We start from the raw sequence: 25557 nt of genomic DNA, 5'->3' as shown, positions 1-25557 counted from the left end.
CAGCAGATGAGCCACCCTGGAGCTGCGGGGAAAACCCCCCTCCCCGTGATTATCGCGGGTCCCACTTCTTGTCATAGTCTAATGCTCTAGCCGTCACTCCTCCTTGTGTGAAATCGTAGTTTCTATGTTCACTTTCGCCCTTTCCTCAAATTCTCCTTTTCCACAGTCATTGACTTAATTCCTTCTTCATCATCACACCACTGCATTTGCTAGCACTCGTTCCAGCCCCTCCTACCAGGTGTCTTTCTCATTCCTGAAATTTCCATTGTAAGCTCTCTGGGGCAGCGTCCAATCTTTTTCTGTTACATTGCTCTGCAAAATATATTATACAGAGTAGGACTTATAGAAGCTGAGGCGATGCCTTTAACATCTAATTTTACAAGGTTCCTTTGCCCAAAGAACCCTGAAAAGCTCAGTGAGGGCTGGATGCAACCAATTTTTTCACTGGAGAAAAAGGGGGAGAAGCCTCTGACCATCTGAAAAGTTATATTGGAGATCATGAGAGCTGCATGGACAAAAATCATGCAGAATGGAGGATTAAGTGAAGAGGAGAATTGGGCAAGATTAACAAAAAAAGATGGCTGGATGCAACCTCAAGAGACATCTAATATTTCCTTCCCCACCCCAGAAAGATGTAAACCTTCTTTTTAAACGTCAGTTCAGATTTTCCAAAAGCATCACAGCGAATCTGAAGCTGCTCTATAGCTCTGGTAGACAAAGACTGTGTTGGAGCTGATATATGACCTACAGAGAACAACTAACACAAGCAACGTGTAACCAGTCCATTCTCTTATTAATGCATCCCTATTTGCAGGAAGCTGCGGTGGCTCAAGTGGTTAAGACGCTGAACTGCAGGCTGTGGAAGGTCAGTAGTTCAGCAGTTCGAGACCCGGGTGCCGCATGATGGAGTGAGCTCCCATCTCTAGTTCCAGCTCCTGCCAACCTAGCAGTTCGAAAGCAAGAAACTGCAAGTAGATAAATAGGTACCACTTTGGTGGGAAGGTAACAGCGTTCCGTGCGCCTTGGTGTTTAGTCATGTCGGCCACGTGACCACGGAAACATCTTCGGACAGCGCTGGCTCTTCGGCTTTGAAACGGAGATGAGCACCGCAACCCTAGAGTCGGATTCGAATGGCTTTCGAGCAAGGGAACCTTTACCTTTACCTATTTGCAGGAAACCAGTTAAGACTAAACTGGCAATGTCCTTTCCCGTTAGTTCTCAGAGTCCCCTATCCCGCAGGAGATCACTGTTCTGCACTGAGAGGGAAAGTTCTATCCCAAATTCCATTCCATGAAAAATTTAGCCTGGTTCCAACCCGAGAGACACATTTAGACTTGTTGAAGGAACTCATTCTCTGTTGCAGCCCAGAAAAACTAGATTTGTATTAGTTCCTTCAGAGAACTGAATTAGGAAAAGTTAAGTATATAGAAAAGTCCAAACCGATGCTCCAGGAACATAGGTGAATCTCTCAGCTCTTTCCAGCCCTTCACAAAAATATATGTAGCCCATAAAGCATGACTGACTGGCTTTGGAAATTCTATATAATATCCAACAACGTTGCTCCTGTCTATGCATAACAGTCACACTTGCAGCTGGAAATTATGACAAATAACACTGATCTTAGATTAAAGTCAAATGAATGTTTTTTTTACAAAATCCCAGAATAGCATTTTAAAGAAATTAATGGAAATCTTACCAACAGAACTATTTAGAATGAATGGACACAGCAATTCTCTTCCACTGAAGTCTAGTGACAGAAACTATTATAGCACTGTAGGTTCTTGCATGAGTGTTTATGTATTTACTTCATTTATACCTTGTCCTTCACCCACTGGGGACTCAAAAGGTCATATGTGGTTCTCCTCTCTTCCATTTTATCCTCACCAATAACTCTGTAAATTAGGCTGAAATCATGTAACTGGCCCAAGGTCACCCGGCAAGCTTCCATGGCAGAGTGGGGACTTGAGCCTGGTTCTCCCCAATCCTAGTCCGACACTCTAACCACTATCCCACACTGGCTCTTGAAAAGGAGAAATTCATATTTTTATTGCACATTTCTCTGTATAATGAGCAACTGTTTTTGGACAGGAGAAAACTGAACAGGAGAAATACAACAGCTTCTGGTGTATTAAAAATGCTCCAGTGTTAGTTCTACAACTGAAATTTATAGTGCAGTTAGAAAATAAATAACACATATTTGAAACAGGGGCTAATCTGTGGTTTAACTGCATGACAGTCAAGACTAAAATATTATAACTGACCAATTATAACATTCACATAATGCAAACATACATAAGGCTGCAATCCCAGAGGCCAGAAGGATTTCCGCCTGAACTCTTCTTAGGACTGAGCTGCTTCAAAGTTGGAGCTAATTTGCATATGTCTATAATATGAACATAATTCCCATATTTTCTGCATGAACATTAGTGGAGGATCACTTATGGGGCATTCCTAGTCCAGCATGTTTAATGCTATATGTGAGAAAGCATTCTTCCTAAGATTCTAAATAAAAGTACCTGAAAACCTGTATTTAGATTTCTCTTATGTGACTAGTGTTCTGGTATATTCTGGTGGCCTCAATCAAACAAGTGTACAATCAAACGTGTTTACTCAAAAGTAATCACCCTTAAATTCAGTGCTAACTACAACAGTGTCAGTATGTTTATGCTGTCCCATTTCTGAGATTACACCTTTGATGTTTATCTCACACATGATGATTTCAGCGCTCAAATCTACAATAACAGTTTCAGGACTGAGTGGCAGAGATTTGTCAAAACCTGAGTCTTCACTTCTGTGCTAAAAGAGTAATCAACTACACTAAAAACAGCTACACATTTTAATGCACCTACTTTATTTCCCGTGGCCCAAAATTAAGAATTTTAGGCTCTATTTTATTTACTTCTTATACCTACCTTTTCTGCCCAATGGGGACCCAAAGCTGCTTATATCATTCTCCTCTCCTCCAATTTAACCATTACATTTCCACATTGCACTTTTGATTCTGTACAATTCCCAAATGCATACTGCCACTAACCCTTTTAGCAGGCACAAGACTGGTCAGACGCTGCTAGCTAACAGAAGCTAGCCATAGATCAGATGCTTTAATATGGAAGCTTATGAAGGAATAAGGAACACTGACTAAACAGGGGGAAAGACTGGATAACTTTTAGTCACAGATATTTGCACGTCACTGAAGTGGAATTCACAGGCAAGAGTAAAAGCCTTTATTCTTTTCAGTAAACACCAAGACAACTGGCAAGACAGACTACTGAGGTTTCAAGAGTGGATGAACAGCATGATAAATCAAGCATTGTCAGGGTTAATACTAGTTGCTTTTTTAAAGATGAGGTCACTTCAGTGCTTATAATATAAAACGCAGATGCGAGGTTGTTTCACACTATGGCTACATTACACCTGGTAATAATTCATTCTTTATAAAGCACCCACCATAAGGAAGCGTATCTCTCCCTCTCTCTCTTTCAAAGGCCAAGCCCTTGCCCACAGGCTTACAGACTTGTACTATGCAATACAGCTTTAGATTATTCCCCTTCTCTTAATCAATCTGTGAAGAAATCCGATCAGCCATGCTTGATTCTTTAAAGGAATTTTACACAAATGCATAACCACAAAATATGGAGGGGGGGGAGACATTCATCCATCTGCAGGCCCTCCAATTAACACTAGAACAGCAGCAGGCAACCTTTTTCGGACCAAGTGCCAACCTCCTGCCCACAGAAATTCTACCTGTGAAGATGTTTGTTTGCTGGCAAATGAATGGGAAGAAGAAAGATGAGAGTATTGTTGACCAGATTCAGTGGGACATAACTAAGCCCTGGTGGTTCTGCAGATGTGTCAGAGGCTCACCTCATGTTCATGGCTGAAGAACTAGCTCTGCATATCAAGCTAAACAGCTTGGGGCAAGACGTTCAGTATGAATGTAAGGGATTGTCTGCCACTGATCTAGAATCCCATACTGCAGTCGAACACACACACACAAAATCTAAATAGCAGTCATTTCATGTCTTTCAGAAATGCTACAAAAAAGTGTCCTCTGCACTTGCATGTTTGCCTGATCAAAGAGCCCTCGAGGGATGTGACACCTCAGGGGAAAATCTCAGTCTCTGTGTTCCCCACTACAATCATCAAATCTTCACCAAGGATCCCACATTATGACACAGAAAGAGAGCAGAGAGCCTGAGGGGGCAGCCCCGGCAAAACACTGAGTGGATCCAAGATGCTCCATTATCCACAGGGCTGAAATTCCTAACAGAGGAAAAAGCAAGGGAAACAACAGCAACTGAAACTTGTCCCCAAGGAACATGAAGAAGAGATTGGATTTATACCTCGCCCTTCACTTCTCAGAGCGGCTTACAATCCCCTTCCCTTCCCCACAACAGGTACCCTTTGAGGAAGGTGCGGCTGAGAGACCTCTTTTGAGAAGTGCTCCTGAGAGAATAGCTCTGAAACAACTTGTAACTGACCCAAGGTCACACCAGCAGCTGCATGTGGAGGAGTGGGGAATCAAACCCGGTTCTTCCAGATTAGAGTCCACGCTCCTAACCACTACACCAAACTGGCTCCTTCCAAGCCCTTTGGAAGGCTCGTGGGCACCACTGAAGCCAACCCACTGGGGGCATCCAAGTTTCTATCACCTTTTTACTGGAGTTCAGGTTTTGTCCTCGCTACAACCCTATGAGGTAGACTACGCTGAGAGAATTACTGGCCAGATCACTCAACGAGCATCATGTCTTGCGTGGGGATCCAAACCCAGTCCCTAGGCTGAAAAACTCTAACCACTACATCAAACAGAGTGACGGCCAAACGCCGAGCGCACTCCGTCTCCGGCGGCTTCACATCCCCTCCGCTGTCGTCTGTCCGCGCGCTAGGCCGCAGGTTCCCCAACGGCCTCCCCGCCCACCAACATAAGGCAAAGGTGTTCCCATCCCCGCGTCCGTCTCCGATCCCAGGGTCGCGGCGGCGGGCGGAGGGGGAGCGGAGCGACGGCGCGAGGCTATAAATGCAGCTCCCCACCCACCCCCCGCTCACCATTGTGGTCCATGATTCGGCGCAGGGCATTCTGGGACAGGAAGTCACGGCGCTACGGAATGGGCGGGACCCAGAAACAGACCATGAGGAAGAGGGGGTGGGGCGTGAGGGAGAGGGGTGGCGAACCCACGCGTTATTGTCGCCGTTGAAGGTGGGGTAGTTAGAACAATGCGATGTATATGAGAGACACACGCACAGAGGCGCGCACTATCGGACTACATTTCTTGTCATTCACAACGGCTGAAGGGTTGTGAGGAAAAGAAGGGACACCCAACCTACATTTCCCATAATGCTTTACTGTCCTTCACGCAAATACTTCACGGTCCATGACGTAATCACGCTTCAACCGGTCCCTCCTAGAGGAAGCGACAAACCGCAGAGACGTCTGTTGACGCAATACGTATGGGCCCTTGTGGCCAAGCGGGGAACAGACTGTGGCCGTTAATACAGATACAGACAGATAGAGATGCTAAGGGCTAGAGAAGCACTATGGAACGTCACGGGCTTTTCATTTTGATTGGAAGCACGGGCTCTAGATCACTCTAGCTAAATTCTATCTCTATGATTCTCCTTTGCTTGTATTTACCCTCGTGCTATGAGGTTTTTGGATTATGGGAGGATCAGAGGTCCAGAGGGAAGAAATAGCGTTCCCAGTATAGATGATGGAGGCACGTGATTTCGTAAGTTTCTATGCAGAGCGAGGGGCTCACAAGCTTTTTATTAGATCTGAGCCTCTCACTGCTCCGATTCTTGTGTCTTTCGGCTGCTAAGGGATAGGGCAGTTTCGTGCAGTGGTTTTAGTGTGGAAATCGAGTCTAGGAGACTCGGGTTCACAGCTATCAAGCTTGCTGTGTGACCTCATAAAGTTGTGAAAACAAAAGAAGGGGTTCGTGTCGCATGGTGGTTAGACTACTGAACTAGGATCTGGGAGATCCAGGATTAAATTTCCACTCTACCACTGGATGACCTCTTTCTTTCACCCTAACTTTGTTATTGTGAAGACAGAAAGGGAAAATCGTGCATTCTGCCGTGAGCCCCAAGGAGAGTGGGACAAAACTGCTCTAGAGAGGGAAATATTAGATGGGGGACAATGTGTACTGATTTGTCCATTTACTGATTTGCATCTATTCTCAGAAGCCGTTCCCATTATGAACAGCTGCCCATGCTCCCTGCCCTGAAGAATGACAGAAATGTCACTGGAGCTCCCTGAAGGCGCAGTACGTCCCTTCCTACCCCGTTGAAAATAACTTAATCCAGCCAGGTTTGGTTAATGAAATACTCTGCTGCCCACTAACGTTCTTTGAAATTGAAATGGAATCCCTGGTTGTAGGGGGATGTGTGTCGTTTTAGAATTTTTTTTTAATCTGAGGGGAGACCTTCACCTTTTTTGACCCCTCCCCATGTAGTGTCCAGTGGTATGGGAAATCCAGACTTGGATGCATATGGATTTTTAAATATTGTGGCTGTGCTAAGGGGCAGGGTCCCAATAAAGTTGGGATTATTTTGACACTATCTGTGGTTTCTGTTGAGCTTTGAAGTTTGGAACAACTTTAGAAGCAGATATTGAAGGGGAAAGGGATATTCCAAGCTGCTTTTTAAAATTATAAATATTTTATTTATTTATTTATTTATCTTTAAATTTATACCTCGCCCTCCCCGAAGGCTCAGGGTGGCTCACAAGGGGCACGAATGCCCAAGTTAAAACATTAAAACAGTACAGAATAGTATAAAATACAATAAATAAATACAATTCACTAAAATTTACTTTACGGTGCTCCAGAATTAATTAACTATAAAAGTTCAAGATGGGATTCTAAAATTATTAGCAACAAACAACAGTAATAACAATAAATATAGCAGCAACAATATACGTCCACATAGCGTTGATCTCTGCCAGGCACGTCTCGCACCCCCAATAGTCCCCGCTCTGAAGATGGTCAATTTGCGGGACTAATGAGGGGGGCGTAGATAGAATGCTGGTAACGATGATGACATAATGATAATGGCGTAATGATGGTGGCGGCGGCGGCTCCTACTCGAAAACCTGGCAGAAGAGCTCCGTTTTACAGGCCCTGCGGAACTGCACCAAGTCCCGCAGTGCCTGGATCTCTTCTGGGAGCTCATTCCACCAGGTAAATATACAACAGAAATCTTGTACCACTTTAAAGCCAAAAAACCCCAAACCCAGGATAAACTTATGTGGACTAGAGTTCATTTCTTTAGGTGCACTGAGTGCATCCTCACAATGTGGATATTTGTGTAGGAATCTGGAAAAAATAAACATCAGGTTTTGTGAAAGTACAGAGGGAATGTAAAATCCATATCTAATCAACAAAGATACAGAGAATGACTATAATGGCAGAGGAGTGCCACCACCTGTGTAAGAAATCTCAAGTCCAGAAGTGGGGGCAAAACCTGGGGTTCCCCACCCTTTACAGGCATTACCTAACTTAGTATAGCTGGTGAATTGTCCTTGTATTTCTTCTGATTAGAGTTTTATGTAATTATATTTCACCGTATACTTTCAATGGACTTAAGGACCCCTTGACTCTCCTGTTTATTTTTTCATACATCCTATATAGCAAAGATCCATTCATTGCAATTGACAAAAGAGAGTTTTTTCTGCAATTTAAATTAACTCGATGATGGTGCTGTTTTATAGATTTGGCCAGATAATATATATATGACTGGTAAATCTGAATATACTCCACAACATCAGCTCAGAAGTCCAGTCAACTTGTTTCAGTCTGGGAATATTGTGAAAATATGTGCTCCGATGGTAAGATACTCAAAGTAAGTTCTGTTTATTAGTTACATCCTGATTATCACCCCACCTGCATTCACTTCTCTAGAGTGACTTCAGCCAAAGTAAATCTTCTTAAATTGGTGGATTGTATTTAGTTTGATTTTTTTTGTAGAATTATAGACATGAAGGTTGAGTTACAAGCTCTAAGTAATGGCAGTAATGGAAGATTTGTATTCATTTACCATGAAGCTTCCTTTCTCGGTGGTCTTGGAGTGGGACAGTCCTTCGTCCTGTGATTAGGCTCCTCCTCTGGAAGCAGGGTCGGTCTCCTTGATTGATCCAGCTGGGGGAGGGGCCTGTCCCCTGGGGCTGTCCCAGTCGTCTCCAAGACATGAACTCCCACACAGCCCTTCAGAACTAAAAGAATACACTCGTCGAACAGCATTAGTCTACACAAAACTGAACTATTTGAACAACTTCCCCTTCTTCATTGAACCAGGAGCAAAGGCTGAAGGGAACATAACTATTCTACATCAGCCTCCTCTCTGAAACTCCCCAAGGAATTTCCCTCGACAGTATCATTACCCTGTGTATCTAGAAGCGGCTCATTTCCCAAATCTGGGTGAGCCAGACTGTCCCTCTCCAGGACCACTGAGAAAGGAAGCTTCATGGTAAGTGAATACAAATCTTCCATTCTCCGGTGGGACAGTCCTTCCTCCTGGGACATAGAAAAGCAGTGTGCCCCACAGGAGGGTCTCTCAGCTTCCAGATCTACAGGGTGTGTTGCAGCACTCTGTGGCCAAAGGCTGCCTCAGTGGAAGCCAGCTTATCTATTCTATAGTGTTGTGTGAAAGAATGCACTGACTTCCAGGTGGCCGCCCCGCAGACCACCTCCAAGGAGGGGAAGGACCTATACGGTGACTGAGGTGGCCACCCCCCTGAGTGAGCGGTTATTCCTTCAGGGGGTACAAGTCATTTTGCCTTGTAGGCTAAGACAATGCAATCCTGAATCCACCTGCTGAGGGTAGCTGAAGAGACCTGCCGCCCCCTAGCCGCCTCCCTAAAAGACACGAACAGCATCTCAGATTGTCGATACTGCTGGGTCCTGTCAATATAATAGTTCGATGCCCTATGGACATCCAAGCAATACCATTCCCTCTCCCTATCATGTTTTGGATTCTGACAAAAAGATGGCGGTATGACCTGTTCCGATTTGTGAAAAACTGAATTGACTTTTGGGATAAAGGCTGGGTCCGGGCGTAGGACCACCCTGTCATTATGAAAAATACAGAGCTCCTTGTTCACCAACAGAGCCCTCAGCTCCAACACCCTTCTGGCCAACATTCAGCGGTATTTCTCACAGAGGGCAGTATGCCAAAGGTTCAAAGGGAGGTGTACACAATGCTTTCAGCACCACATTAAGGTTCCATGTAGGAATGCAGTCTATGGGAGGTGGTTTAAGTAGCATGATCCCCCTTAAAAAATCTTTTAACATGGGGATGTTTTGTCAGTGACTTGCCATTCTTGGAACCCCTGACGGCTGTTATGGCCGCTACCTGTCTCTTTAGTGTATTGGCACTAAGCCCCTTGTCCAATCCATCCTGGAGGAAAAGCAGCATGACCCTGACTGAAGCTTTTAGGGGTTCCACCTTCTTCTTTCTACACTATGATTGAAAAACCTGCCAGGTAGAATTATATGACCTATTGGTGGACCCCTTCCTGGACACTAGCATGGTGTTTACAACCCTGCTGGAATATCCCATCTCCTCTAACTGTTGCCACTCAGCCTCCAAGCAGTGAGGTTTAATAGAGCCGGCCAGGGGTGTAGGTTCCCCTCTTGTGTTAACAGATTATCCTGAACCGGAAGCCGCCATGGCTTGGTCATTGAAAGAGCTAGGAGGTCTTGGAGCCACACCCTCCTGGGCCAAAAGGGTATCACCATCATCACCTCCACCTTTTGTTCCTGCAATTTCTGGATCACCCTGGGGATCAGGTGAATCGGTGGAAAAGCGTACAGACTTGGCCAGTCACAATTTAGTGCATCTATTCCTATTGCCTGGTCCTCCTTTTGCAGCTGACGATTCTGGCTCGTCGCAAACAGGTCTACCTCCATCATCCCAAACCTGTTGCTGATCTGGCGGAAAACCGTCGGGCATAATCTCCATTCTGATTGGTCCAGTCAAGTTCTGCTTAGCCAATCCACTAGGACATTGTCTTTGCCTACCACGTGAACCGCTTTTATTGACTGCAGGTGTGTTTCTGCCCACCTGATCAGTTTGCTCGCCTCCTTGTGTAGGGACTGCACTCTCGTCCCTCCTTGCCTGTTCACATATGCTTTGACCGTTGTGTTCTCCATCTGCACCAACACGTATTGCTCCAGGAGCAGCTCCCTGAAGTTCAGAAAGCCCAGCCTGATGGCCCTGAGTGCCAGAAAGTTGGTATTTTTCTTTTCCTGGGACCACAGTCCTTGTATCATAGTGCCTTGCGAGTGTGCCCCCCATCCCAGGAGACTCTCATCTGTGGTCATCACTACTTGCCTTGGCTCCCTGATCTGAGACCCCTCTACAAACCGAGAGGCCTCCAACCACCATTGTAGCTGGTATCGGAGAGTCTGCAGTCGTCAAATCAGCTAGCATCCCTTTTTTGTGATGACATTCTGAAAGGGCAGAAGACACCGTTGAAGTGGCCTTGCATGGAATCTGGACCATTGGACTATATCTTGGTATGAAACCATCATACCCAGCAACCTGGCCAATTCCATCACTTCCACTTTGGGCCTGCCCAGCACTTCTGAGATCATGGTTCTGATCTTCTGTTGTCTTTCTTGAGAGATTTACACTCTGTCTTTCTTGGTGTCTACTTGCACTCCCAGGTGTACCAAGACTTGGGTGGGCTGCAGGTTGCTCGTCTCCATGTTTATATCAAAACTGTGTTCTGTGAGAATTTGCACCGTCCTGTTTGACGCTTCCACACTCCCCTGAAAGGAGGGTGCTTTGATCAAAATGTTGTCCAAGAACGGAAAGGGAGACACCCCTTTCAGCTGAAGGTGGGCTATTAGTGCCACTAGGACCTTTCTGAATACTCGGGGAGAAGATTTTAAGCCGAACGGCAGAGCTCTGTATTGGAAATTACGTCCGTTGTATGCAAAATGGAGGAATTTTCGGTGTGAGTTCCTTATCAGTATGTGTCAATAGACCTTGGATAGATCTATGGACGTCAAGAAACCCTTCTTCTGAATAGCCGATAGTATGGACCATAAAGTCTCCATTCTGAACTTTGTTCTGACATGTTTGTTCAGCCATTTCAGATCGAGTATGGTCCTGACCTCCCCGTTGTTTTTCGGTATGATGAAGCACACTGAATATACACCCTGTTTCATTTGAGCCTCTGGGACCCTTTCTATCGTTCCTATATCCAGGAGGTTCTGAATGGCTCCCATGAGTAATCTGTGTTTCTCTTCAGACTGATTCCAAGGTATCTGTACAAAACGTTTGTGGGGAATGCTGTTGAATTCCAGGTAATAACCATTGGCAACTGTTTCCAGTACCCATTGATCGCTCACCGTCTCCCGCCGATGATGTGCAAAAGACTGCAAACGGCCCCCTGTTCCCTGAGTTTTCATCCAGCTGGCATAGTCATGCTGAAGTGGGTCCTTTTTTGCTGTTTCTTTTCTTTGGTCACCTTTATGTGAAAAGGAAGGCTTGTTGTCTCGGGATCTGCTTTGCCATTTTCCTTTTGATGATCTGGTGTAACTTGGACGATTTGCTTTCTTGTTGTCTTGAAAGGACTGGTATCTTTTCTGGGTTTTAAAGACTTTCTTCTTTGAAGGAAGGACCTTCTTTTTATCCTTGTTTTCTATTAGATACTTATCTAAGCTATCTCCAAATAGATTGACTCCTTTGAAAGGAATCACTGCCACCTCGGTCTGGGCCGACACATCGACGTCCCAATATCTGAGCCAACTATGCCTCCTAGAAGCCACACTACAAGCCATGGCCCTCATTGACTGCTGTAGGGCATCTAGAGTGGCGTCTACTGCAAACGCTGTAGCTAATGCTATTTTCTTTAGGTCATCTCCTTAGGAATAGTGCTTTCTGCTGAGGCCAGGTCAGATGCCCACGTGTAGGCAGCCCTTACAAACATGGAGTTGGCCAAGATGAGGCTTCAAAGTCCCTTCGCAGGGCCTGTTCTATACGACTGTTGCATTGTTCCTTGGGTAAGCCATCTGCTTCCATAGGGAGGACTGACATGGAGGCCAAGCTAGTGACTGTATCATCCACTACTAGCAACTTGATTCTCTTAGTGACTTCTAGAATAAGAGAGTAAAACTTGGAGAAAACGTGGTTAGTAGCCTTGGGTCTAGTGGGATGTTCCCACTCTGCTTTCATGTTATTGAAGAAAGATGCCAGGAATGGGAGGCCAGCTTGAGTCACAGAGAATTTTGGCATTAACTTCCCTGATCCTGATTGGAATTCTGGATCTGCGTCATCTAATTTTTTAGATTTTGGAGAAAGTTCTAAGGTTCTCAAGACTGGGAAGAAGACGCGCATACAGTTCCTGAGGAAAGAGTCTAATTTGTGTGGTGGGTACCACTTCTTCCTCTTCCTCAGACAGTTGCTCTTCCTCTTTGTCAGAGGAAATCATGGAGGACTCTGAATCTTCCCTTTTAAAATCCAGCAAAGAACTACCTTCCCTCAAAGGAGATTGGGGTTGCCTATCCTTCTTTGAGCGAGGTGGTGAAATAGAGGCACTGCTGGACGCCTTTCTCTTTCTGGAGTGAGATTTTTTCTGTTACCTGTTCCTGCCTGATCTTGTGTCATCAGGCTCTTTAGCTTTCTGTATCATTTCCCTAATTTCTTTTCTCATCTCCAATTTTAACCACTGAAATAAATTGGTTTTAGCGTCTTCCCATGATAAATCCATGTCCAAGGACTCTTGCATGGACAATGAAACAGATTGCCTGGGGAATTCAAATTCACTGCCCTGGCTCCCCTGGCTCTGTGAGCTAGATGGGCCAGATCTGTCCTCCATTTTGAACAAATTAGACACTTTGTAAGTGAAAGCGAAACCTATTATGAGTGGTGGGAATCATACCACCATTCTGTTTTCCCCGCCCCTTTCTCACTAATCTGCCCAGTGCTATGACTCAGCTCTCCCAAGGTCTCCCCTTAGAAGAAATGGGCTTCATAGGGAGAACCTATAGGGTGTTAAGGCGTGAGGTTGTGAGCACCTACAACTGCCCTAAACTGAATCAGACCAAAATGTCTACTCAGACCAGCTGCAGCCCACCAGGATTCCAGGCTAGGGATAGAGCTGGGGTGTTGGCCTCCCCCCCACACACACAGGAACTGGTCTTCCTTGGTGGAATCCCATCTCAAAAGCAATCAGGCCACACTGTATCCCAGGCTTAGCTCACATGGTCGGTGTCTTTCCACCCCCCTTTCCCCCGGGTCTCCCTTCTGTTCGAGGAACCCGGGGAGACTATGATGGCTCGAGAGAGGGAATTGCAATCCCTAGCAAAGCTGCCTCTGGGGGTCTACCTTTCACCAGGGGGGAATGGTGGGATTGACTTCCTGCCTCCTTTCCCCCCCCCCAAAGTCGCCCAATGCCCCCAGTAACCAGCGGTAACTTATTGCAGTTCAGTGGGGTGGTCTCCCCGGCTGCAACTCTCTGTGCTGCACCAGATCCTCACGTCTTGGGGCTTTGCCTGATGAGCGACTCAACCCCGGCCACCTCGTGGACTCCCTGCTTCTAATCCTCTAAGGGGGGAGGACTCTCCAGTCCGAGGGGGGAGAGAGTCCTGCGGGAGTCAGTAGCAGGGTCGCAGCTACTAGGGGTCTCCCGGTGCCACTGGCCCTCTCCTGCGCCGCCGACTGTGGCTCGAGTTTAAAGAGGCTCCTGGACCATTTTTTTTTTGTGCCGACCACAGCCTGAATGGCCCCACTGGGAGACCTCTCCTATCTTCTTCTTTCTTGCTGGATTACTGGCTCAGAGAGCCAGCCAAGTACCTTCCTGCTTGCATGGCAGGGCCGGTAAGACTGGGACAGCCCCAGGGGACAGGCCCCTCCCCCAGCTGGATCAATCAATGAGACCGACCCTGCTTCCGGAGGAGGAGCCTAATCCCAGGATGAAGGACTGTCCCACTCCTGGACCACCGGAGAACTGTGTTTTGTAGCTGGCTACAGAGCATTTATAATATGAACAGTTTAATGAAGGTGTTCATTTTAATCAGTGTGGAATATGGTCACAGGAATAATGGATGGGTATGTGTCAGCGTTCCGTGCGCCTTGGTGTTTAGTCCTGCCGGCCACATGACCACGGAAATGTCTTCGGACAGCGCTGGCTCTTCGGCTTTGAAACGGAGATGAGCACCGCAACCCTAGATTCGGATTCGACTGGCTTTCGAGCAAGAGAACCTTTACCTTTACCTTTACCTATGTGTCTTGTAGCTTCTAATTGCTTTTTAGGAGGGATGGAGGGAGGTCTTGGGAACCATGTCAAAGTATGATGGATGCCTGGCTCCAGCTCTGTGTTGACTGCCACCGTACTGGGCTTACCCTACTTACAGCAAAGTCTGCTCCGTGGAGCTTACATGCAGAAAAACGCCTAGGTGAACTGAAGCTTATGTTCTTCATGCATACTGGCTAGTGAATGGTTTGGATAAATAGGGGAGTTTTCTACAGAACCTGGTTTCATGATAGCATTCTTTAATGAAAGAATTAAAAATCCAGAGTGGTTAATATTTTCTTGGTGGCAATTAAAGAAAGGAATCTGAAAGAAAATTTTGTTAATTTGTTAATGTATTTTGTTAATATATAAAGTCATCCTGTTATACTTAGTGTTCAGAACAAAGCTACAAAAACCGTGCTTTTGATTTTTTTGTAAAAAGAATCTCAAATGTTACTGTCTTTTCAGACTGGCGTTCAGAACTTTAGTCAGGAAATATAACTGTGACCTGTGCTACACTCCAATGATAATAGCAGCTGATTTTGTCAGATCTGTGAAAGCCAGGCACAGTGAATTCACAACAAATCAGGGTAAGTTTCTTTGCATTCTGTTGGATTTTTAAGTTTATAAAATGCAATGCAGAGATCCTAGCTCCTTTCTGTATTATTTAATCCCATAGCAAGTATAAAAGAAGCATATTCCTCACAGGCCCACACCAGCTGCACTGTTTGCTTGCATCACAACCACAATCTTTTGGGGTTAAGGCATCCTTATGAGGGTAGGCTAGCAGTGATTTCTGCACATAACTGCCAAGAACTCACCCTAGTCCTTAGGCTTCAAACACATCTCCCAAAGTTGGGAGTTAACCTACTGTTCACCTAGTCTGTTTTTCTTCCTCTCTGGGGCCCAAAAACAATTTATAAAATAAATGCAATAATACAAGCTAAACAAATAAACAAAAATGTATCCAATATGACATTGCAACAGTCTAGGCTGATGATCGTTTCTCTAGTTTAGCTGACTCAAGGTCACAGGAAAAAAGTCACAAGCCAACACCCCTTCAGCACTTGGGAAAGGTTTGTTCCTCTGGCCATACCCAGGCTTAAATAGCTACAAACAGATAAGGAACAGAAGCTCGGTGCAGGTCTCATTCACCTATAAGAAGACAATGAAATGTCTTCCACCTTCCTCCCCCTATTTTAGCCAGGAGGAAAATAATCAAAGCAGAGCAACACAATCCAGATCCCTGCTGTGCCACCAGCACTTCTGATGTCCCTGTCTAATTCCTTCAGTTTAGTCTAAACTCTAGGCATAGCTACCAATGTTCCCTCTAAGCTCCACAGTGTTGTGAGCAGAAATTCTACCTCATGAATGAAAAAAGCTTGAGAAAAAAACTTGCATACGTTCCACTTTGGGGGAGTCAATAGTGGGAGGGCTTCTAATGTCCTGGCCCCACTGGTGGACCTCCTGATGGCACTGGTATTTCTGGCCACTGTATGATACAGAGTGTTGGACTGGATGGGCCTTTGGCCTGATCCAACATTGGCATCTCTTATGTTCTTATGTTCTTAAAGCTAGTAGCATTCAAGTTGTGAGCGAGTATACAGACTATCACGTAAATTAGTTTTTTAGATTACTTCCATAACCTTGTAAAAATCTCAGAATAAATTATTTTAAATTATATTTAAACTATATTTTAAGAATAATTTAAACATTATATGAGAAAACAAAATCAAGTCAAATTTCACCCACCCCCTTTCCACTATATTGGTAACCCTGGCCTCTGGAGAACAGGTCTACCCACCCCAGTCTACTATATTGGTAGGTCTGGCCTTGGACCATCACCTTGTGCTGAGCCTTAGGACACATACCAGCAGAAGCAGCAGCAGTATTCCATGATCCTTGTACCCTATTAGAGGAGTGAATGCCCAGAAAAAAGGGGAAAGTCATGAAAATAATTTTAAAGGACTTAGAAAAAACAAAAACAAACTCCTATGAAATGTTTTGTCTTTGAGAATGAGTGAAATGGTTTTAAAGACAAGGTATGCTGGAGGCATACACAGCTCTTAAATCCAAGATGTTTTTCTGCATCTAGGATACCTAATCTTCATGAGGGGAGCATGCAGGGCTTTTGTTGCTTCTCAACTGTAGCCTTCTGTTGTCCTTTTCATCTGACTCTTCCTTTGTGGTTAGGATGGTAGGTCCCTTCTGGCAACTGGGGGGGAGGGGGAGACTTACCAGGAGCAGGAGGGAAGTGTAGACTACATTGCTGGCAATGTGATGATGTCGTTAATGGCATATACTGGAAGTGATGTCATCACATTGTGCCATCGCAGTGATGCTGGTACTTGAGCAAAAACTCTATGGTAAAAACGGCTTCTACTGGAGAGTTTTTGCTGAAAAACCAGAGTGTGATGGAACAGGCCTGCTCTAACTTACAGATCCTGTTCTGCCTGACCCCTTCTTGGCTGGTGCCAATTCCGGGAGGGTACCATTCCACTTCCTTCCACTAGGGTTGTGCTGCCACCACTGTCCTTTTGGGGTCTTCCCGCCAGGAGGAACAGACTCCTGTCTCCCCTTCTCCACCTGAGGTCCTGCCTCTGGTCTCCTGCAACCCAGCACCTGGTTACCACAGAGACCAAATTACTTCTTTGGGGCTCCCTGGAGGGTTGGCAATAGGTGCCTTTACTGCTTCCCTCCTACCTGTGTATCCCCCATGCCCAATACTAGTATGTCCAAGCGGCTGGGGAACAATGTGGCACAGAGAACACTAACAAAGTCAAAGATTAAAATATTTATTAATTAAAAAATGGAAAAGTTCACAAGCATACTTTTAGTACAGCACCAGATCAGCAAATGGAGACAAAGAAATTGGGAATAAACACATTCTTTCTGTCCCTGCGATACACATGCCCTAGTTAGATGCTAAAGTAGAGCAGGCGCAAATAATCTGACAGATGTACAAGATTTTCTAAAGGTGTCCCATTACTTCAAGCTCCCAACAGACAGCCAAGCCAACAGCATGGTCAAAGATGTCTGCTGGCTTGCAGAGCAGAGGTCTGCTCAGTTCAGCATCCCAAGGAAAAACAGACCACCTTCCCCTTGCAGGGAAGTTTTGTTCATTCTCTGTCTCCACCCACTTTACATCACTCTCTCCACCTCTTTTGACCTGCTCCACCCAGGTCACACAGATGGACCGTGGGAAACCCAGGTGCATCCTGGGGCATGCAGGTGCATCCTGGGAGCCCTTTAGGAAGGCAATCTGGGAAATCTCCAGGAGGCACCTGGAGATTCCTAACACCAAATCCCTCAGTTGACTTTGTCAGCAGGGTCATTAGCATAACTATGGCTGTGAACTAGCAAGCCATTGAGACTGCCTTCCTGCTATTTGGAAAGGAAAAGATTCACATCTTTAAAATACAGAGAAGGGGGAAATCGGGAGAGGCAGTCTCCTTTGGCCTGCCAACCTCCCTCCAGGAGAAAATACATTTCTTCCCTTCCCCCAAAGATTCCAGCAGAAGGGTATCTCTTTTCAGAAGAGAGCCCTGTGGTGAAATCCAAACAAGTAAGTCATAATACATGTACAAGATAGTTTGTTTCACGATAGCGAATGCACATACCAGTCCTACAGCAAATAACACCACACAGAAATATGTCTACCCTAACAGTCTGTGTCCTTCCAGTCTGCAACTACATTGTGGCGTCCCGCAATATGTTCTGTCTTTATGCTGAATTCTTGAATCTTCCACAATCATCTCTGCCCTTTAGTGTTCATGTTCTTCATTTTCATGATATAATTTTTTTAATGTCAGATATGAATTTATTTGTGTGTCTTGTTTTCTCGATTTCTTTTTTTGTTAAGAGGGGGATGGAAACGATCAAGAATGACTAAAATTGGAAATATAAAAGAGGGAGTAAATGAGGGTCTTCTTTGTCTCTTGGAGGGATTGCTGAATATGAATAGACTTGATAACAAATGAGATCTTGTTAATAATGATATAAGAGATATAGATCAGGTGAGAATAATTAGATCTAGACTGGTTTTAATTTATCAGTCTATCTTCAATTAAATGGCTTATAAATGTCTAGGTACTTTGTATTTTAAATATAGCTCCGTAGGAAGACTTTTGATAACTTAATAAAGTTAATAGAATAATTTCTTTTGTGGGAGTTATGTGAAAATATAGGAAATGTGTGATGTTAAATTAATAGAGGGATAAAACGAATAATATAATATTGACTGTATGCTAATTATTATGGATGTGTTAAAAATATGTGATTATTTTGTTATGTCTACTTTGAAAATTAATAAAAAGATTATGGAAGGGACTTAACCTCTGAGCCACTGCAGCCCTAGTCTACACCATAGTCTACACAAAACCTAATCAAGCCATTGTGTTTGGCTACTAGAACAACAGGACCTGCCCATGGGCTTAACAAGGACTGTATCATTCCCAACCTCAACTTCTCCTCCACCTCCTTCCAGACATCTGCCAGCACCTTACCATTTACTCTGTAAAGGGGGCACCGGATAGGCCCATGAGATCCTGTGTCTATCACGTCTAGCCAAAGCTGTTCTCCCTTGCTCCTTCCTAAAAATATCCTCAAACTGATGCAAAACTGAAAGGATTCTTTCCTTGTCCTGAAATGACATATTTGCTGGCCACACCAGCTCCCCCACCCCACCCCGGGCAGGTTCTGAAAAGTGAACCAGAATATCTAACAGGCCATCACCCAGCTCCTCATCTCCTTCCTCCCTCCTAGTCATGGTCAGCACCACCTCCTGCTCACTAAACGGTTTCAACATGTTCACAGAGTGTCACTGGCAATGTTGCAACATGATGATGTTACTTCCAGATTGGCCTATCTTGCTGGAGGGAAAAAGATCAGAAGGAAGGGGGTAGAAACTGCACTAAAGCCTCAGAGGAAAACTCTGAAAGTCTTGCTGAGAACTGAGCTCTCTCTAACCAGATAGCAAAATTTGAGGTACATGTGCTAAGGTAGCATTGGGTGCACTTTTCTCTCAAGTATTGGATATATTTGCAATTTTGCTTATAGAACACTAAGGCATTTATAATGTTTAAATTCCATAAATATGTCAAATACTGTAATTTTATATCCTCAGGAAGTTATAAATGATGCATTTTGTATTGTTAAAGTGTTAAATTAGTTTAGGTTCAATAGGAAGGGAATACTGCATATATTTCCATTTGTCCCAAAATGCTGGGGGAGAGTTTTCCTCCCATGGCTTCAAAATTTCTGGAAATGTTACATCTCTATACCGTACATATGTATGCAGATTTCTGGGTCTTGGCAGCTTTCAGAAAAGATGTGAAATGGGAATGCTCACCGCATCACTGCTGGAGGATTATGCCCCCAAGTGTAATCCTTCCCCAGTCTTTATTTTGGTATGGCACAGTGGTTAAGAGACTGAGCTGTGGATGAGGATGTCCCTGGCTCAAATCTCTCCCTTAACGTATGGTCTCTAGGTGTTCTTAGGGAAGTCATTATTTCTGAATTTTAAGCCCCCCCACCTGCAGTATGGGAAGGAAAGAACTGCAAGTCATTGTACAGGAAGCACTTTAGAGCCTTCAGACTGCCACATTAAATACTAAGTACTGGCCCCGGTCACACAGGAGGTTTAGGGCCGGAAGAGGGCTGGATCGGGGGCGCAGCAAATGGACGCGATCCCACCGCAACATCTGGGAAGCGTTGCGCACCCGTCCCCGATGTGGCCCTTCAGGCCGAAAATCCGTAGCTAAAAGAAACCACCTACAGAGGTGGACTTACCAGAAAGGCTGCATCAAGCGCGGCCGTGGGATCGCCGGCGCGTCCTTCTTCCGGCGCATCCGAGGCTCCTGGCCAAACTGCACATGCGCATGCATGCGCAGCCAGCTGTCTTGGTCTCCAGTCGGTGGCTTCCTCCCCGGCATCTGATCGTGCCGGAGAGCAACGGTGCGGCGGCTCAGGAGAACTATGTGATCCCGCCGCCGCGTGTTTCTTTTGGTGCGGCTCTGAATAGCCGCACTTTGCACGTGTTTTATTCTGCCGTGTGGCAGGGACCACTGATATTTATTTCAAAGGCATTTATTTCTGTTCTGAAAAGGAAACAAAATTCTGGTTTGGAGTACAGGATATGATAAAAGGCTGATAAAGTGGTAAATCATTTATTTCCCTTCTTGAATATACATTTTGAAACATGGAATCCAGTTTTGAGAAAATAACAGATGTAATATGTTGGGTGCATTTTGTTTCCATCCATTACACAAATGCCCTCTGTTTTGTCAGGCGATCACCCTCTGATAGTTCAGTTTGCCGCGAAAGAAGCACAAGTTCTAGCAGACGCTGCCTGTATCGTCAGTCCTTTTGCAGATGGCATAGACATAAACTGCGGCTGTCCACAAAGGTAATGTTTCAATGAATTTTGGACAGTGTATGAAAATATTCAGGACACTGTGCATATCCTGCCTGTTCTTTAATATCCAGCAATGGGCAGCCATTGTGTAGTTTTTTACACCTTTTGTGTAGTTGAATGGTTATTCACTTTAGACTCACAGACATTTGGAACCTCTGATGGGCTAGGGTGGTCCTCAATAGGAAGTTTATCTTATATTTTTTGTTGTTTTGGGTACTGAATGCCTGATTTGCGAATCTGTTGGGGATTTATTTACATCAGGGATTAATGTTATAGAAGAGGGAGAACAAAAATCTCCCTAGCCACTTTTTCTGCATCATGAATGATTTTATAAACCTCTTTCATGTCCTTCTTAGCTTTTTTCTTCTGAACTAAAGTGCTTCAAACAATTAACCTTTCCTCACAGCCAAGGGGCTTCCAAGTTCCTTGATCTTTGAGTTCCATCATATCCTGAACTGGCTTATTAAGAATGAACTTTATAACTAACAGGATAGACAATTACTTTAGATTTCCAGGAAATCTTGTTTAATCAGGTGATGATTTGCTTCCTGGAAAAACGAATTCATTTAGAAGTTTAAAAGGAAAAATTAAAAATATCTTGTTTTCCTTCATTCAAGATGGGCTATGGCAGAGGGTTATGGCGCTTGCTTAATAAACAGACCAGAAGCGGTGCAAGAGATGGTGAAACAAGTAAGAAACCAGGTGGAAAACCCTATGTTTTCAGTATCTGTAAAGATCAGGTAAGTTCTGACATTACCTCCCCCCAAAAAGAATAACACTATATGTGACTAATTAAAGGCCAAAACAAGATAAAATTAAAATCCTTCTGAAGGTGGTTTGTACATCCAAGAGGTTTCTTGTTACAGAGGGTCATTTTAGAAGAGTAAGCCTTGTTTTAAAGCTTCTGTATCTAATCTGTTTAAAGTTTAAGTTGTGCTGCATCAGTACTCAACTGTTTCCAGGTATTGCAGGGACTATGCAACAGTATTTCAGATGGAAATGTCCACATTTTAGGGTAAGGTCATTAGCTATGTAAAGTTTATCAAAATTACCAGTTAGTTCAATTGTATGTATGATCCAAGGGTGGATTGGCCGTTAAGTCCCCCAGGAAAAATCTTGGTGGGCTGATGGAAAGCTGCCACCCCAGCCCCAAGCGAGGGGCAGCCCTCGCCCCATAACAACCCTACCAAGCTTGCACAGCAAAGGAAACACCAGTCAAGCTATGTGGGGCTGGTGGGGCACGTTCTTTCTCCCTTGCTCCTTGGAAGGGGGTTCCTTTTCCCAGGGCATTTCCCCCCTCTCATACTCCACCCCTGGCGTGAGCCACGTAACTGGTGACACCATATATTAGAAATTTATATGTTGCCTGTTTGGATCCACTCTGGGCGGCTGATAACAAAAGAATAAACCAAACAGGCCTTAAAAATAGTTTATAGGGATTTGTACATTTTGAACACCCCAAGTTATCTTTATTTATTTATTTTATATCCCGCCTTTCTCCCAATGGGGACCCAAAGTGGCTTACATCGTTTTCCTCTCCCCCATGTTATCCTCACAACACCTGGTGAGGCAGATTAGGCTGAAAGTATGTGACTGGCGCAAGGTCAGCCAAGGAAGCTTCCATGGCATGAGTGGAATTCCAACCTGGGTCTCCCAGATCCTGGTCCAACACAAGCCACTGCACCATGCTTGGCTCTATATCGTGCTAACTGTGGGTAGGATTGTCAATATTTGTATGACAACCCTTTACCAAAAACAAAGCCCTCTGTGCAACAGGAACAAATGTAGATAAGTTCCTAAAAAATTCTTATCTGCTACATGGCCAGTGAACTATTAGTCCAGTAGTAGAGGGCAAAGGTCATCTGCCATCATATGACTAAAGGGTACATTGGTGCCAGTGTTCCCTCTAAGCTGAGTTAGTGTGAGCTAGCTCACAGTTTTTTAGCCTCCGGCTCAAACATTTTTTGTCTTCGCTCAGGAAGGATGGCTCCAGAGCAAACTAATTTATGCAGTAGCCAAATTGCTCGCTCACAACTTTAATGCCAGGAGCTCACAAAGTTTTGCTCACAAGACTCCACAGCTTAGAGGGAGCATTGATTGGTGCTGACCTTCATTAGCAGCGTTTTTAACCATGATGTGGTACCACATTTGCATGGAAGAGGGAACTTGCTTCCCCAGGAGTTGGGAGTGGGAGGAAGGAACATGTCCCTATAGCAGGTTCTTGTTCTTATAGCTAGTTCCTTTATCCCTGAATGCAGTTTAGAGAGAAGATGGCATTTCATCTGCTTTTTGATCAGTTTTAGGATTTATTGGTCTGTGTGCAGAAGGGTATGCTGCCACACAAACTGACATTATCACTGAAATCTGTGGGGGCCCTGGGCACAACTAACTTCGTCTCGGTTGCGGACAATGCATGCTTTCCCCAATTCTTACAGATGATATCTGATGGATGAGGGTAATAAATAAAATTACCTTTTGAAGAAAATCTGGAATATGTTCTACCAATATATTTTTTTCTACTTTTGCTGTGGTTCTTAAATCCGCACTTAATTTTCATGCAGTTCAGATAGTACTTACTGAATTGTTTCCATTGCTCGGAATATTAGGATTCACAATGACTTACAGAGAACTGTAGACCTCTGTCAAAAAGCTGAAGCAGCTGGAGTATCCTGGATTACAGTCCATGGGAGAAATGCAGAAGAGAGGCATCAGCCGGTTCACTATGATGCAATTAAAATAATCAAGCAAAGTGTGTCTGTACCAGTTGTGGCCAATGGTGACATGAAATCTTTTAAAGATGTGGAGAATGTTCATCAAATAACAGGAGCAGACGGTAAGGACAAACCTTAGGCTGAGCTCTCCCACTCGCTCCTCCATAATGAGAAATGCAAATTGTGCATGCATATCTTATCTCTAGCATTAAACTTTAGTTGGCCTTGAGAAATGAAATTTGAAACTACATGGGTTTGATGTATTATAAAATTTACTTCATTGTTTTTATTGTATAATCCAGTGTTATTGTTTTGTTTATTGTATGTATTACAGTGGTCTCTATTACACTGAGTTCCAAATTCTGTAATCCGTTGTGAGTCTCAGTGAAAAAGGCAGTAAATAAATAATAAAAGGGTACAACACAAAGCTTTAATATATGTGTTAATTTAAAGAAATTATTTGTTTCCATTGTATAGGTGTCATGGTTGCTAGGGGGCTCTTAGCCAATCCAGCCATGTTTGCAGGATATGAAGAAACACCTCTAAAGTGCATCCAGGACTGGGTTAATATTGCTCTTGAACATGGGACTCCTTTTATGTGCTTTCATCACCATTTGATGTACATGATGGAAAGAATTACTTCAAAGCAAGAAAAGAAAATTTTCAATGTTTTATCAAGCACATCTGCTGTTGTAGACTACCTTAGAGAAAACTATGGACTGCAGTAACAGGGTTTTTTTTACTTGTGTGATAATTGTACTTTTGTTCTAAAACAGCTTTGTAAGAGCAAGTTTTTAATATAATATATATGAAATGAAATTTCAAATTTCTCTTCTCTGGATGTCTCGAACATTTGTATTCACAAAGTTTAACACATTCTTAATTGTGATGCTTTAATGAGATTCAGTGTTGGACATGTCAGTCAATAATTTATTATGGTCATGGACCAGCAGAATAAAACATGCATTAGCAGTGTTGGACATGTTTAAGAAGACTAGTATCAAATCCCTACAAGTATAGGAATTGGTCACCAACTATTTCTCTTACATAGCTTGCATTCATTTCAATTGGGCATAGGTAAGACAGACTGGTATTGTAAACAACAATTGTTCTGGATTGATTCCAGAGTCATTGCTACTGCAGTCAGTTCTGAGTGAGTCACTACAGATGCCTCTCAATTTGGTGATGAGCACACAGTTAATACCGCAGGAAATGTTATTGCATACACCTGCACTTGTATCAAGTATCTAGCATATGGACTGCGTGGGCCCACACTTGCTCTCATCAGTCATATAGATCAGGGGTGTCGAACTCATTTGTTATGAGGGCCGGATTTGACCGTGTTGGGCCGGGCCATGTGTGTCATAAAATGTAATGTCAGGTAGCGGAGATATAAACGTTATAAAGGACACAAACACAAAGGGTTTTTTTTACTTAAAATAAAAACATGCGTAAAACATTAGCACACTTGCAATATTTTGTTTATTGCTTTTAATTATTGCATCAAAATGTCTGTGCTGTTGCAATCTTGAGTATACTGTTCAGGTGTGTATCTGTAAGCTGCAAACCTACGATGATGCAACAGCAGCAGCAGAACTGGAAGAAGCAGCAGAAGACAGCCAGTGCCACTGTGGGCCTGACAGAAGCCCTCCGGGGGTCTGATGTAGCCCCCGGGCCACATGTTTGACACCCCTGATATAAATGGATGTGGAATCATTCTGTACTCAAAAGGGCCATGCAGATGTTCCTTAGCAGAATCCTGATTGTATCTGTAAACAGCTGTTTTTAAAAGTAGGTAGTTAAAATGTGTTCAGGGATAAATAGTGTACATACAGTAGTTTTGAATATGCACCATTATTTTTTCAGCATAAAATGGGCTTTTAGTAGATTTAGAAACAATAACCTGTCTCGTATTCAGCAACCAAGGGTGTGGTTTTCCTATCCAGAAGTACTATGTGTTAAATGAACTCATTATCCCTTAGGGACTAATTATTCCAAAAGAAGTCATGTGAAGAAAAAATAAGCATGAGAAAAAAGTTACTTGTGTGAGAAATTCTTAAATTAATTGCATTTAGAAATGTCCTCACCTCTTTTGCCAATGATCTTTATATTTTAATTCAAGATGCACATTGTTTAAAGGAAGCACTTGGCTAGTCAAACTCCAGAAAGGGTTACAATGCATGTCTGTATTG

General features: G+C 44.0%; 2 protein-coding genes across 3 annotated transcripts in view; one reads left to right on the top strand and one right to left on the bottom strand.

Moving 5' to 3' along the window:
• CBLL1 (Cbl proto-oncogene-like 1, E3 ubiquitin protein ligase) overlaps positions 1-5075 on the bottom strand; it is a 12379-nt gene extending 7304 nt beyond the window's left edge. The window contains exon 1 of the mRNA XM_015406051.1: positions 5047-5075. Within this exon, the coding sequence (XP_015261537.1) occupies positions 5047-5059 (13 nt within the window). The 5' untranslated portion in view covers positions 5060-5075. The remainder of the gene's footprint in view (positions 1-5046) is intronic.
• Positions 5076-5563: 488 nt separating this feature from the next.
• Positions 5564-24093, top strand: DUS4L (dihydrouridine synthase 4-like). Of its 2 annotated transcripts, XM_015406073.1 has the most exons (8): positions 5564-5726; positions 6181-6263; positions 7709-7839; positions 14708-14829; positions 20528-20645; positions 21272-21394; positions 23261-23487; positions 23843-24093. In XM_015406073.1, the coding sequence occupies exons 2-8, from the start codon at positions 6228-6230 to the stop codon at positions 24091-24093; spliced, it is 1008 nt and encodes a 335-aa protein (XP_015261559.1). In that variant the 5' UTR covers positions 5564-5726; positions 6181-6227. The 2 variants fall into 2 exon arrangements, with proteins under 2 accessions (XP_015261559.1, XP_015261568.1); XM_015406082.1 differs by lacking the exon at positions 6181-6263.
• The last annotated feature ends 1464 nt before the right edge of the window (positions 24094-25557 follow it).

This window comes from Gekko japonicus, unplaced genomic scaffold (genome assembly GCF_001447785.1).
Source record: "Gekko japonicus isolate JY-2015 unplaced genomic scaffold, Gekko_japonicus_V1.1 scaffold1651, whole genome shotgun sequence".
Taxonomy (NCBI): Eukaryota; Metazoa; Chordata; class Lepidosauria; order Squamata; family Gekkonidae; genus Gekko; species Gekko japonicus.
This window is presented reverse-complemented; position numbering and strand designations above follow the sequence as displayed.

Excerpts from the sequence above, each read along its gene's own strand:
- DUS4L (XM_015406073.1), top strand. The coding sequence starts at position 6,228 with ATGACAGAAATGTCACTGGAGCTCCCTGAAGGCGCA. Across the intron at positions 6,264-7,708 it reads TGGAGCTCCCTGAAGGCGCA|ATTTGGCCAGATAATATATA; the intron begins GTACGTCCCTTC and ends GCTGTTTTATAG. Across the intron at positions 14,830-20,527 it reads TGAATTCACAACAAATCAGG|GCGATCACCCTCTGATAGTT; the intron begins GTAAGTTTCTTT and ends CTGTTTTGTCAG.